This window comes from Phyllopteryx taeniolatus, chromosome 2 (assembly GCF_024500385.1).
Source record: "Phyllopteryx taeniolatus isolate TA_2022b chromosome 2, UOR_Ptae_1.2, whole genome shotgun sequence".
Taxonomy (NCBI): domain Eukaryota; kingdom Metazoa; phylum Chordata; class Actinopteri; order Syngnathiformes; family Syngnathidae; genus Phyllopteryx; species Phyllopteryx taeniolatus.
This window is the reverse complement of record NC_084503.1, coordinates 11,312,269-11,326,506: the sequence shown is the minus strand read 5'-3', so window position 1 is coordinate 11,326,506 and position 14,238 is coordinate 11,312,269. Positions and strand designations below refer to the sequence as shown.

The following is a 14,238-nucleotide window of genomic DNA, read 5'->3' as shown; positions in this document are numbered from 1 at the left end:
GGCAGCTCTCCCGAGTCCGCACTCTGTGACGAATTGAAGAATTTTACGAGGCGGGGGGGAGGGGGGGAACTAAACCACTAAAGGCTTCTTTATAATCGCGTGGACGGCGACCGCGCTGACGTCACTGTGGCTATCCCGCATGCAGTACCTCTAAATTGAAAGTTATGTCATCGTTGTTCAAAATTCAGGACTTGAATCTCTGTTTATTTGAACTTCTAAAGCGAAAATAACTGTACATGTAAACAAAAACGTGGCCATAGTTCCATAAGTTGACCTGATTGAATAAAACCAAAATGATATTTGGATTCTAAAAAAATCTTAGACAATAAATTTGTTGTTGACCAGTGTAATAAGTGATTGTTCAATGTCAAGTTAAAACATTGGGCTGTGGGCAACTAGTACTGTACATTCTGTAATATGTTCTCCTTCAGTATTTGTTTGTTCTAATTCTGTTTTTACTCTGCAGATTGCATACAACTGACATCCATTGTTTGTTGACTATATTTTAGACGCAGTACTCCTTCAAAAAAGTCTTTGGTATTAATACCTCTCAGAAGGAGCTGTTCGAGGACGTCGCCAAGCCGCTAGTAGAGGACCTTATTCAGTGTAAAAATGGTGAGAGCTTAAGCTGCTTCACATTACTATTTTATACTTGCTTTCTCCGTGTTTTGAAAGGATCCTTGTGATCTCCCCCACCCCCACCACCACCACAGGTCTGCTGTTTACGTACGGTGTCACAGGAAGTGGTAAGACTTTCACTATGACCGGCTCCCCTGGAGAGGGTGGACTCCTCCCTCGTTCCCTTGACATGCTCTTCAACAGTATTGGCCCCTTGCAGGCCAAGCGATTTGTAAGAATTTAATCAAATTAATACAATACATGCACCACCTACCAAATTATTCAGGCCATTTTTAATGGAATAAAAGATGGAGACGGGTCTAATATTTTCTGAGAAAGTTGAAAAACTACTATTTTAGCATAAAATATTATCACCAGGTATTTATGGCTGTTTTTATATGGAGGGAAAAAACAGACCCTTGTTTCTCAAGGTGTTCAAGCCAGATGACAAAAATGGGATTGACATCCAGAATGACGTAGATGCTCTCCTGGAGAGACAGAAGCGAGACACTCAACCTTTATTGCCCAGTGGACACTCCTCCAGGTACTAATCTACAGTGTGTTCCTTTTCGTTTTTGTTTCCCTGCCAGGTAAGTTGCTAAGAAGTCACATACCATTCAGCGCCTTATTTTATACTCTGTTTTAGGCAGAAGGTGGACCCAGAAATTGCAGACATGATCACTCCACAAGAGGCATGTAAAGCTGAGAATGTGGATGAAGACTGTTGTTACAGCATCTTGGTGTCTTATGTTGAGGTCTATAACAACTACATCTACGATCTTCTCGAAGATGCCCCCTTTGATCACATCAGACCAAAGTAAGAGGCAGCATTTTTCTTTGTTTTTAAAAATGATTTTCCATCAAATTACTACAAAGACACCTGATCCCTCTTATGAGAAATGTGCCTGCTCTCTAATTCCTTTTACATCATACAAATGTTCCATAATTGAGAGATATTCCATCTACATTATGTACAATGGATATATTAAAGCCTTTTCACGCCATAATTTTGAGTCACTTAAAAATAATTATTTTGTTAGGTGGCTTGGTATTGGCACACTTGTTAAGAACACTGACTTGTATGTGCCCCTGAAGTTTTCATTTGTAGTCTTAGCTTGGCTGTATAGCAGTCATGTCATCTGTCAGAGGTTGTCAATTATGCAGTATATAAGGCTTGTGATTTAGAACAATTAACATAGTTTACAAGCTTTCTGTCATTCTGGCTTACTAGCTCTGCTTTGGGCTGTTACTCTATCAGTCCTCATTGAATGGCCTGAGCTTTTCTTTGTGCATAAGGCAGAAACTCAATGTGTCTCTCTTTTATCGTGTTTCACCTTTCACTGTCTCATATTCATTGTAGCGCTGCTGGGTTTGTGCTAATAGTTTTGTTTGCATTTACATCTTTCAGAGGTCCTCAATCCAAGATTCTACGTGAAGATCAGAATCATAATATGTATGTTGCTGGCTGCACAGAAGTTGAGGTCAAATCTACAGAAGAGGCGTTTGATGTCTTCTGGAAGGGTGAGTGAAAATTGGTTTAATTACTCCTCATGAAACTAAAATCCTTCACAACCACTCTGTTTTGGTTCTGACAAGTAAATATGAAATACACTCCCCAATATATGTAACTGTGTGGTCAAATGCAGTAAGGAATGCACAGATACATACATTGGGGAAACCAAGCAACCACTGAGCAGACACATTGCACTCCATAGACAACTCAGCTGTCTACTTGTACCTCAAAGAGAAACGACACTCTTTTGAGGACAAACATTTATATATTATGAACAGGGAACACACATAGTCTGAAAGAGGAGTGAGAGAGGCCATATACAAAAGGTGGAAAAACCATTGCTTAACAGAAGAGAGATCTTACGACATCACCTATCTCCCACTTACAATGCCATCCTTTCGTCTATTCCAAAGAAACTCATTAATTCTGCCTCAAACAGCACTGCCTCCGTTACGGTGACTGCTAGGCAACTTCACAACCACTTTACAACTGAATGGAATATTAATGAGGGAGTTTCCAAACAAAGATTCTGGTGAACAGACAACGGCCTCTCTGCCAGGCAGCTTTACTGCTCGCTCCCTTTTTTGCATTCCAAAAGAATAATACAATACGTGGTTTGGGGCATGCCTCTAAATTGGAGCATAAATAGTTGAGTTTTCCACACAAACAGTGGCTAGTTCGTTCTATTTAAGCATTGTTGCATGAACTGAAGAAGCCTGCTTGGATAAGAGGCGAAACGTCTTCGAAGACAGACAGAACTGTCCAGCTGTCATCGATTCAATGCCTTAAGACCATATGTTGGGATTGTTGTAAACCAATGACCCTCTATATTTGGTTGTGGTTTACTTTAATGTAATTCACCAACTTCCACAAGGTAAAGCAACTTGGTGGGCTTTTACAGTTGATCATATTGCAATAAGGGGTGGGATGTGATTTAAGGGAAAAAAATAAAAATAAAATAATAATCGTAAACTTCATTAATCAATAACATTTTTTAAATTGTCTAAAAAAAAATTTGAAAGCAAGATGGTTTAATTTAAATGGATTTTAGTGGATGACTGAATCAAGTAATTGACACAGACAGACATTGCTAATAGAAACTGTTCTGTGACCAAAATTAAACGGACCTAAAGTTACAGTGCCATTTAGGACTGATGTTTAGAAGAGTACTGTACTACCTTTCAATCGTTTCTGCATGGCAGTTGAAAAATTGGAACACGTCAGAGGGTTGAAGTGCTTTGGTGGTATGAAAACTCCTTTTTACACAATTGGCACATAACCACGCTTATTAAGGCTTCCATCTGGTATTTTTATTTTTTGTTTTATTTTTTTAATGAAATTGTGCACTGTTAGGTAAATTGTGCACTGTTAGGTACCATGTTGTTTGGAACACAAAATGAAATTAAAATGTTTGGTTTTTTTCCCCAAAGAATTGGTTTGTAATTAATTGCAATTAATGCATTAAAGTACCACTTCTAATTGCAATACATGACAAAATCAGCTTCTCTCTAAAAACATTTAAAAAATACAGTGGTACCTTGATTTTTCAAGTGCACCAACATAAAGATGCAGGATGCAGTTTTCAAACTGCTACCAAGATTCGAATGGAGCCTCACTCACTCTAGCGCCCTTGCGTCTCTGCCCAAATGTTACTGGTTTGATGTATTTTTGGGAATGTATGATCAATGAAACATATAAGAGAGGTGATCTACTTACCTGATGAAACTTGCAACAGCCAGCAATACCTTTTTGGTCTTTTTTGTTTTGTGAAATCCCTGATTGTTTTAACTTCTTTCAGTGTGTGTCATAAATGTGATCATTCAAATAGGTAGGTGTAAATATGCTTTCCTAAATGTGTAAATGAATGCTTCTTGTAGGGCAAAAGAAAAGAAGGATTGCCAACACTCAACTGAACCGTGAATCCAGCCGTTCCCACAGTGTCTTCACTTTAAAGCTGGTTCAGGCACCTCTCGATGCTGATGGCGACCACATTCTGCAGGTAGTGTGCCGCTCCAAAGGTTCCTCAATGAGATGAGATACAGTATATATTCACATAAAGATTTAAGCAAGCTTTTCTTTCATTATGACCAATATTAGGCTTTACAGGATCAGGATTTTTGGGGCCGATCACCGATCAGCGAGTTTAAAAAAAACGGATAACCGATCCGATCATAAGACAGAGGAATGCGTCTATTGAAATGACCTGTTCATTTACTGTATATACTTGTGTACTTAAAAAAAGACAGAACAAATAAATTGTATTCTATTAGATGGCAGGAAGTAAATGCAGTAAAAAATGTATCCACTTTTTGTGACATTTTTGTATGTTGGTGTGCTGTGAGTTTTTTGAATTGTAAAATATGTTCCTTGGCTCCATAAAGGTTGGCAATCACTGCTCTAGTCAGATAGTATATTCTAATTAGTCAGGTCAAGCCAACATTAGAACATGACAGAAATAATGGGTGCTAACTTACTGTAATTAAATTACTTTATTGTAATTAAATTACTTCTCCCACACCGAAACTTTAGAGCATGATTCGACAGAACGGCGGCATGTTTACGTACAACAGTCAGTGCTAGCAGTAGCTTGCTAGGCTACATAACGTTTTGTAGCCTGCTTGCGAGCCGTATCGTATTAAAAGTACGTGAAAATACCTCAAGCAAGCCTTAAACGAACGTCCTCTCCTGTCCTGCGCACTGGTGACCACCAACACAGGTTTTTCGCCATTTTGTCCTTATAATACAGTCGCTGCGATCCACTCTGGTTGTCATCGCCATGGTAACGAGTGTATCCGGTTGCATTTGAGTTGACAAGATAAAGCCCAATGATCGTAAAAAACGGGATGCGTTGGTATCGGAATACAAGATTTTATTGCATTGTACTGGACTATTGCTATATTAGTCATTCAAACTGCTCTAATTGGTAGAGGGCTCTGCATCCTTTTGCACAATTGTCCAAAAAAATAAAATTGTACCGGCATTACCAGATTACTAGCAACCTTTTATTGCTCAGCGACTGTTTTTCTCAATGTGTTTATGTCTCAAAAGTATTCTCTGTCAATTGACTGTCTGTTGTCGTACTAGAGCAGCTCCAACTACCGGATACCAATCAGGCCGATAAAATCGTTGTAAAGTCTAACCAATATACAGCGGCTGAAATAAGTATTTAACACGTCACCATTTTTCTAATTCAATATATTTCCAAAGGTGCTATTGACATGGAAATTTCACCAGATGTTGGGAACAACCCAAGTAAACCATACATACAAAGAAAGAGAACAAATAAGCTCAGAAATTAAGTTGTGTAATAATGTGAAGTGACATGGGAAAAAGTATTGCCTTTGTTTGCAATGACAGCTTCAAGACGCCTCCTGTATGGAGAAAGTAGTCTCATGCATTGCTCTGCCCATTCCTCCACACAAGCAGTCTTCAAATCTTGAAGGTTCCGTGGGCTTCTTTTATGGGCCTTGAGTTTCAGTTCTTTCCATAGATTTAAAAAAAAATAATTTTATTGGCTTTATGTCAGGTGATTGACTGGGCCATTCTAGCAGCTTTTTTTTTTCTTCTTTAAAACCAATTGAGAGTTTCCTTGGCAGTATGTTTTGGATCATTACCCTGCTGAAATGTCCACCCTCGTAAGATATTCATCATCCTCGTAGATGGAATCAGATTTTTGTCAAGAATGTCTCTGTACATTTGGCAATTTATCCTTCCTTCAATTATGGGAAGTTTACCAGTACCATTTGCTGAAAATCAGCACCACACCATCATGTTCCCACCTCTGAAGTATGGTGATGTGTGGGGCCATTTCCCCTCCAAATGTGGTCTTCATTATCCATCCATCCATTTTCCTCCGCTTATCTGAGGTCGGGTCGCGGGGGCAGCAGCCTCAGGAGGGAAGCCCAGCCACTTCTTCCAGCTCTTCCGAGGGGATCCCGAGGCGTTCCCAGGCCAACCGAGAGACAGTCTCTCCAGCGTGTCCTGGGTCCTCCCCGGGGTCTCCTCCCGGTGGGACGTGCCCGGAACACCTCACCAGGGAGGTGCCCGGGAGGTATCCTAATCAGATGCCTGAGCTACCTCATCTGGCTCTTCTCAATGCAGAGGAGCAGAGATGCTCTACTCTGAGAGTACAGCATCTTGGTGTCTTATGTTGGATGTCAGTAGCACCTTTGGAAGTATATTTAGTGAGGAAAAAATGGTGATGTGAAATACTTACTTCAGCTGTTGTATTTCTCTCCTTTTACAATCCAAACTAGTGATGATTGGACACAAATGAAGCAGATGTGTCACATAATTCCATTGTTTTTCTGTTGATGTTTAAATCTGTTGTTGCATTTTAGGACAAAAACCAGGTGAATGTGAGCCAGCTGTGTTTGGTTGACCTAGCAGGTAGTGAGCGTACCAGCAGAACAAGAGCAGAGGGGAACCGTCTACGTGAAGCAGGTTAGTCTCTTTTGTTGTCAGTAATTAAGTAAGCAAAAAATGAGGCTGCAACTAACAATTATTGTAATAATCGATTAATCGGTCAGTTATTTTTTTCAATGATTTGGATAACATTTTTAAATTCTTATCCCTTTATTTAAAAATGGGAGGTTATTTCAAATTGGCAGTGCAGAAACAGGCTGCTGCATGAACAACCCAGAGCTCCTAAAGTACTAAAGTATGATTTAAAAACAAACAAAAACTAAATGTTTAGATCAAATAGCTTTACAATAGGTCATCGACCAACCACACAAGAACATGCAAATGTATTGCTATACAATATCTGCAAAAAATATTGTTTTAGTCATCCTCTGTCACGACAGTGTCTTTCTCCTCAGTCTCAACTGTCACATAGATTTTCAGGCTTGCCTGTAAATTAACCACAGTCACTCTGTGAATCTAGTCACAAAACAATCACATTCTCACTCTTGACCGCTTATGCATTCAGTTTAGATCTTGCATATAAGAAATTACAACCCCAATTCCATTGAAGTTGGGAAGTTGTGTTAAACATAAAAAAAAAACAGAATACAATGATTTGCAAATCATATTCAACCGACACTTAATTGAATACACTACAAAGACAAGATATTTAATGTTCAAACTGATCAACTTTATTGTTTTTAACAAATAATCATTAACTTAGAATTTTATGGCTGCAACACGTTCCAAAAAAGCTGGTACAGGTGGCAAGAAAAACTGAGAAAGTTGAGGAATACTCATCAAACACCTGTTTGGAACATCCCACAGGTGAACAGGCTAATTGGGAAAAGGTGGGTGCCATGATTGGGTATAAAAGGAGCTTCCCTAAATTGCTCAGTCATACATAAGCAAAGATGGGGCGAGATTCACCTCTTTGTGAACAAGTGCATGAGAAAATAGTCGAACAGCTTAAGGACAATGTTCCTCAACGTACAATTGCAAGGATTTTAGGGATTTCATCATCTACGGTCCATATCATCATCAAAAGGTTCAGTGAATCTGGAGAAATCACTGCATGTAAGCGGCAAGGCTGAAAACCAACATTCAATGCCCGTGACCTTCGATTCCCTCAGGCGGCACTGTATCAAAAACCGACATCAATGTGTAAAGGATATCACCACATGGCCTCAGGAACACTTCAGAAAACCAATGTCAGTAAATGTTTATGTACCTCTTCTTAATAGACATAGAGGTTGTCTGAACTTTTGGAAGAATCTGTAATTCAAAGAATACCCAAAAATGTTCAGAAATAGCCATATCCTTATTGTCAATTGATAGAATTTCAACATCCTTAAAGATGACCAGGTCTAAGATGTGACCTTGAGTGTGGGTTGGACTCTTATGTTGAGAGAGGTCAAATGTGTCTAGTATAGCAGAGAGTTCTTTAGATTTCCCCCCCCCCCCCATGTTATTGTCAACATGAATGTTAAAGTCTCCTGTTATGACAAAATAGTTGTAGTTAGTACAAATAACTGACAGCAGTTCTGAAAAGTCCTCCATAAATTTTCTCTTGTATCTTGGAGGCCTATAAATTATTAAAACAATAAACTTTGGGTCACCTTTAACTAAAAAACAGAGATATTCAAAAGAGCTAAAATCACCCAGTATAATTTCTTTACACTGAAATAAGTTAAAAATAACAGCAATACCACCACCTTTCCCCTATACGACAAAATTTACTGGTGTTGCCTCATTTAAAATGTTATTACATCTACTTTCTGTTAAGCACGTTTCATGTAGTAACAAAAAGTCCAGATCACAGGTTGTAATGATGTCATTAATCAACATTGATTTATTACCCATCGACCTGATATTGAAAAGAGCTTGTCTCGCAGAGATAACTGGAGACAATGGTTTGATAGATTCACATTTTATCAGATATCAGTCCGATTCGCAGATAAGGTTCTTCATGGGTGGAGGAGGCGCCCTTCCCATCTTAGTGGACGGTGGTTTCAGACGAGGGGGGATGGGAGGAAGATCTTGTCAGTAGCAGTAGCACTCCTGTCAGTGTCAGCCAAGTATAAAGTGGAGAGTGACACAAGTGATGCTTTTCATCACCGAGATGTGAGTGAAAAAGCAGCTGAAATAGTAAACTATATTCAATGTTAATGTTCTTATCAATTACAATAAAACATTTTATGATTCACTTTTTGTTGAATAATCCTCAAGAAGGATCTTAAGGATTTTATGTAGCTGGGGGGGGGGGGGGTAAAGTTAAATGAACACTTACTGAATATCTTATTGTAAATAAAAATATTTAAAAATGATGGTTTCGGTTGTCACTGAAGTCCATGCTTTGTCGATCTACTCAATGACTTCCAGGAAAGGTGCATGGTGCATCCTCCCTGTTGCCTTGAAGCTTTGTTCTCCATCCATCGTCCACTGCTCCCACAGGTCACTCAAGACCGCTTTAAAGCTCCGGTTCACCGAGATGTCAAATGGTTGGAGTACTTTGGTTAAGTCTCCAGGGATGATGGCAGGGATGGAGTTGAAAACCTTTACCGTATTTTCCGCACCATAAGGCGCACTGGATTGTAAGGCACAGTCTCAATTTCGGGATCTATTTCTGTACTTAAGCCATACATAAGGCGCACCATATTATTCGGCGCATACTAAAACAAGGTAACGGAAGCAAAGCAGTGAGTTTGGTTGGCCCAGGCATCCAAAATCCATTCACATATGGCGGCATAACTCGCCCGGCGCTGCCTCCCAGTCTTAGTAAAGGTGTGTTCGCCGTCTCTCATCGTTCGCTCCCACGCTGCTCGCAACTTCACTTTGAACGCCCTGTTTACACCAATGTCCAGCGCTTTGAGTTCGCTGGCAGTTGCTGCGCCACGGTAGTCCTTGCCCGGATGGCGAGATGGCGCATTTTCATAAAACAAAGCACCAAGACGGACCTCCTTGAAAGTGTTTGATCTTCATGTCTTGTGCTATCGTTATTGCCTTCAGTCGATTGGTGACTGTAGAGACGCTTCTCCTTGCTGTTCTTGTCCTTGATTTTGAATTCTCTCGCGGCTGCTCTATATTCCCATTTACAACCCCGTAACTGATAGCCTGTAGTTTGAATTGTGCCTCGCAAGCATTTCTCTTCGCTGATGCCATTTTCGGGGGTCCTTTCACAAACAAATTTTGTTTTGCAGCGTACCGGTAGTACAGTATAGCTAGCGGAGGCGTGGCGGAGGTATGCATTGTATGTATTACGTCCCTGAAGTGGTCCGACAGTCAATCAAGCGGAGCGCTTACCAAAATCGCACAACATTTTTACAGGTTTTGGAACTCAGTGCACACATAAGGCGCACCGTCGGTTTTTGAGAAAATGTAAGTCTTTTAAGTGCGCCTTATAGTGCGGAAACTATACGGTATACGGTAATTTAGCTTTGAACTGAACCATTACAGCACACTCTTTTGCCCCTTTCTCACCGACACTTCGGCTCATCGGGATATCAAATGTGAGGGGGACCTCGTCCATGTTAATATTATGATCTGCTGTCACGTTGTGTTCCATTACTTGCTTTTCAAGAAACTCATGGAAACTGCTGGCAGTTTTTGGGAAATCGTTGGCCGTCCTCTGATAGAGCGGTGGTTGCGTGGCATGAAGCGGTAACACCAAGAAAGTCCTCCCGCAAAGTCATTTATATTAATCGCCTTGGTAACTACCTGGGCGTGGAGACGTAACGTGACAAGCCTCTCCCGGTAGCATGTTGTTCAAGCAGCCATTTCTAAACTTGTTCCTCTAGTTTTGACAATCTAGCTTTTAGCCCGCCATTTTTTTTTCTTCATTGCAGTTAAGAATATCCTCTCCTTTTCGCCAGTCCTTCAAGTTTCTTGTCAGATTTTTGTCAAGAATGTCTCTGTACATTTCCCCGTTCATCCTTCCTTCAATAATGTAAAGTTTACCAGTACCATTTGCTGAAAAGCAGCCCCACATCATGTTCCCACTGCTGAACTTCACTGTTGGTATGGTGTTTTTAGGGTAATGTGCAGTGCCATTTCGCCTCCAAACTTTGTGTTCATTATGGCATTCAAACAGTTAAATTTTGCTCTCATCTGACCAGACTCTATTCTCTCAGTTTTTAACTGGCTTGTCCAATATTGTTCAGCAAACTTTAAACAAGCTTTGAAATGCTTTTTATTTCAGCAAATGGGGTCTTGCGGCCGAGTACATTACTCACTGTTTTCCTTATGACAACGGTACTTGCTAATTCCAGGTCTTTTTGAAGCTCTCCACAGGTGGTCCTTGGCTCTTGGACAAGTCTTCTGATTATTCTTTGCACTCCTCTGTCATAAATCTTGTGAGGAGCACCTGATCGAGCCAAATTTATTGTGGTATGATTGGGTTTCCACTTATGTATTATGGCCCCAACCATGCTCACTGGAATATTCAGAAGCTTAGATATCCGCCTGTAACCAATGCCACTGTTATGTTTTGCAACAATTAGTTTGCAATGGTCAATGGAGACAGCTCTCTGCTCTTACCCATCATGAGATGTCTTAACTCACACCTGGTGTAGCGTATATTGGTTTGGATAAAAAACGTAATTAGGAGAAAGGAATAAGGCGTCACTTCCGGTTTAAGTGTGAAAATAAAATTATTTTATCTCAAAGGGGCACCACGTCTCTTTTTAGATGTGTAAAATGTCAGGACAAAGTGACGAAAACCTCTGTGTCTCATCATCTGAAGGTTGCTACAGGAATTATGGGAAAGAGTAGTGGAGGCTAGACTCAAGACAGAAGTATTTGCGAGCAACATTATGGTTTCATGCCAAGAAAGAGTACCACAGATGCATTATTTGCCTTGAGAGTGTTGGTAGAGAAGTACAGAGAAGGTCAGAAGGAGCTACATTGTATCTTTTTAGATCTAGAGAAAGCCTATGACAGACGACCCAGACCTCTCTGGTGGTACTGTATGCCGAAGTCTGGAGTGGCAGAGAATTATGTTAGAATAGTACAGAACATGCATGAGGGCAGTAGAAAAGTGTTGAGGTGTGCTGTAGGTGTGACAGAGAAGTTTAAAGTGGAGGTGGGACTGCATCAGTGGTGAGGCCAACCATGACGTACGGTATAGCATATATTGGTTTTGGATAAAAATGTAATTAAGTTGGAAAAGAAATACGTTGGAAAGTAAACACCTGTGCTTACTTCCGGTGTAGTTAGAAGACGTACGTCGAAGGTTACAATCAACCTATCTTTGTCTCGTAAAGGCGCACCACGTCTCTATCTGTGTAAATTTTAGGAAAAGCGACAAACAACTACCAATCTCTTTCCTTGAAGGCTGCTACATGAATGAAAATAAGAGTTCTCGATTACAGCGGTTTTACTATTTCACTCAAACACACAAAGGGCCTAACTTTGACCTAGACTACTTTGCACCAATGTGTACTTTCTAGTACTCACTGCAATGTTTTACTCGCGATCTTCAGATTGTTGGGTCTGGTCTTTCTCAGTTGTCTCAGGAGATTTAGTTGACGAAGATGCACAAAAAGTAAAAACAAAAGAGATGCAAAAAGAAAGTTGTTGTCCCGTTGGGGTGCGCTCGTAACGTTTCCTGCCGTTCATACTTGTTGCGGGCCCCACTCTTGCCCTCAACTGCGGGCGTAACTGGTAGGGGTGCCAGGAGTGGCTTCCTGGGGGCCCCCCGTGAACAGATCAATGCTGGGAAAACAGATCGAAGCGGCATGGCATGATCGGATAGCGTCGTGGTCTGGGGTCGCTCGCATGTCGTGGTGGCAAAGGAAAAAAAAAAGGGGAGGGGTTGGCCGAAGCACGGCAGAGCCGCGGGTTTAAGTAACTTTCAGCTTGAAGTTGAGAAGAAGAGACAGAGCAAGGAGGCGGAAGCCAAAGGGTAAAATACCCAGGGGGTGTGTCTAAGAGACTGGGGAAGTGGAGAAGACCACGACCATCGACTTGAATTTAGTCTGCAATTTTGCCCATAAAATTGGGTTTAAAAATCATATATTAATCTAAAATACTTCCAAATTTGTACTCTCCCAAGATTAAGAAAGAAACATCAAACCAAACAATAGTTACAACTCTCCTACAGGCGCTAAACTAATGTTCTTGGCACAAACAGTTTTGACAGGTTGATATCAAACACAATGGCACATTCAGAAGAAACTAATTCGGAAGGTAACCTGTAAAAACACAATCACACAGGCATCACGGTATACATTTAGAGCATTCCTGTAGGTTTTTTTTTTTTTCCCATTACAAACGTGGGATTATATATATATATATATATATATATATTCAATTTAGAGTTTTTCAATTAATCTGCCATGCATGGGGATGTGGGAGGAAACCCGGAGAAAACCCAAGTAGGCATGAGGAGAGTGTTCAAACTCCATACAGGCGAGGCCGGATTTGAACCCAGGCCCTCAGAACTGCGAGGCAGATGTGCAAACCAGTCAGTTACCGTGCCGTGTATGTATATTTTCTCAAATATACATACACATATGTATATTTGAGAAAATTTGCACGCTTTTTTAAAGCATGGTCATGTCAAGGTATCTGATTGGGACTCGGTATTGTCAGATCCTTAAAAATCAAAGACTGACTCAGGTGCAAAACAATGTGATCGGGACATCCCTGAAACCTTCATTCATTCAACTATGAGGCAGATGTGCTAACCAGTCGTCCATTGTGCTGCCTCCTGGAAATATATAAATAGAAAATATAATTATTAGTAAGTAAATGATGACTCATACTTTACATATAAAAAATTTGTATATATATTTTTTATATGGTACTGTAGGCTGACACAGGAGTGGATGTTGACTCCCACTCCCATAGTCATCTCTTCCACTCCCTCTCAATCCCGCCCAATCCCGAGTTTTTGAAAAAAAATCCTTCTCCCACATAGATTGGGAACCATCATTTCTGCCTTTTTTTACTCCCACTCAATGTTCAAATATCGATTTGATAAAAAATAAAATAGAACTGCATCATGGTTTTCATTCCCGGTAACTTTGTTTTTATCATTCCTGCTCCTGCCCAATCCTGTGATTGATGGGGAAATTCACTACCATCCTGTGGGAATCCCACGGGACCTAGTTGGAATCCTGAAAAATCACAGCCTCTACTGTACTGCGCAACACTGCATTTCCAATGATGTCCACCGGGTGGGAAACGCGACTTTGAAAACAATAAAATAAAATCCTCCTAGTTAATCACGTGATATATTTTCCAAATAAAATTGAATATTGTCAATTGTACTTAAATTGTACACTTAAAACTATACAGAAAGTGAGTTGTTTGGCTAGCATGAGCATAAATATGCTTTTTTTTTTTTTTTTTTTTTAAATCTAAAATTAGCAGTTGCATTTGCTTTGGCTTCTGGAATGTGGGCAGTCTGCCACTGCAGTCACTGCGAGAGTCAGGACTTGATTGTGACCGGTTAATCAGGATCCAATTATTAACCAGCAGTGCTGACGACATCCAAATTCAGTGTATTCTATGGTTTAGAGACACAAATATGACATGCCCATTAGAGAAGCCTCTGGGTCCACTGCTGTGTGTGCAACACAGCAACGGAGTGGGTGACTGATGTAATAATCGCGTGACACAACAAATCGATCATGAAATTCATTGCCAACACTTTTAATTATTGTTATCGATTCGTTGTTGCAGGCCTAATTGACAGTAAA

The 14,238-nt window shown here is 40.3% G+C and overlaps 1 protein-coding gene across 3 annotated transcripts in view; it reads left to right on the top strand.

Moving 5' to 3' along the window:
• LOC133471139 (kinesin-like protein KIF23) overlaps positions 1–14,238 on the top strand; it is a 40,377-nt gene that overhangs the window by 10,536 nt on the left and 15,603 nt on the right. For all 3 annotated transcript variants that reach the window (XM_061760404.1, XM_061760393.1, XM_061760384.1), the window contains exons 4-10: positions 510–615; positions 714–850; positions 1,050–1,162; positions 1,265–1,435; positions 2,027–2,139; positions 4,009–4,130; positions 6,472–6,574. In XM_061760404.1, coding sequence (XP_061616388.1) covers positions 510–615; positions 714–850; positions 1,050–1,162; positions 1,265–1,435; positions 2,027–2,139; positions 4,009–4,130; positions 6,472–6,574 — 865 coding nt within the window. The remainder of the gene's footprint in view (positions 1–509; positions 616–713; positions 851–1,049; positions 1,163–1,264; positions 1,436–2,026; positions 2,140–4,008; positions 4,131–6,471; positions 6,575–14,238) is intronic.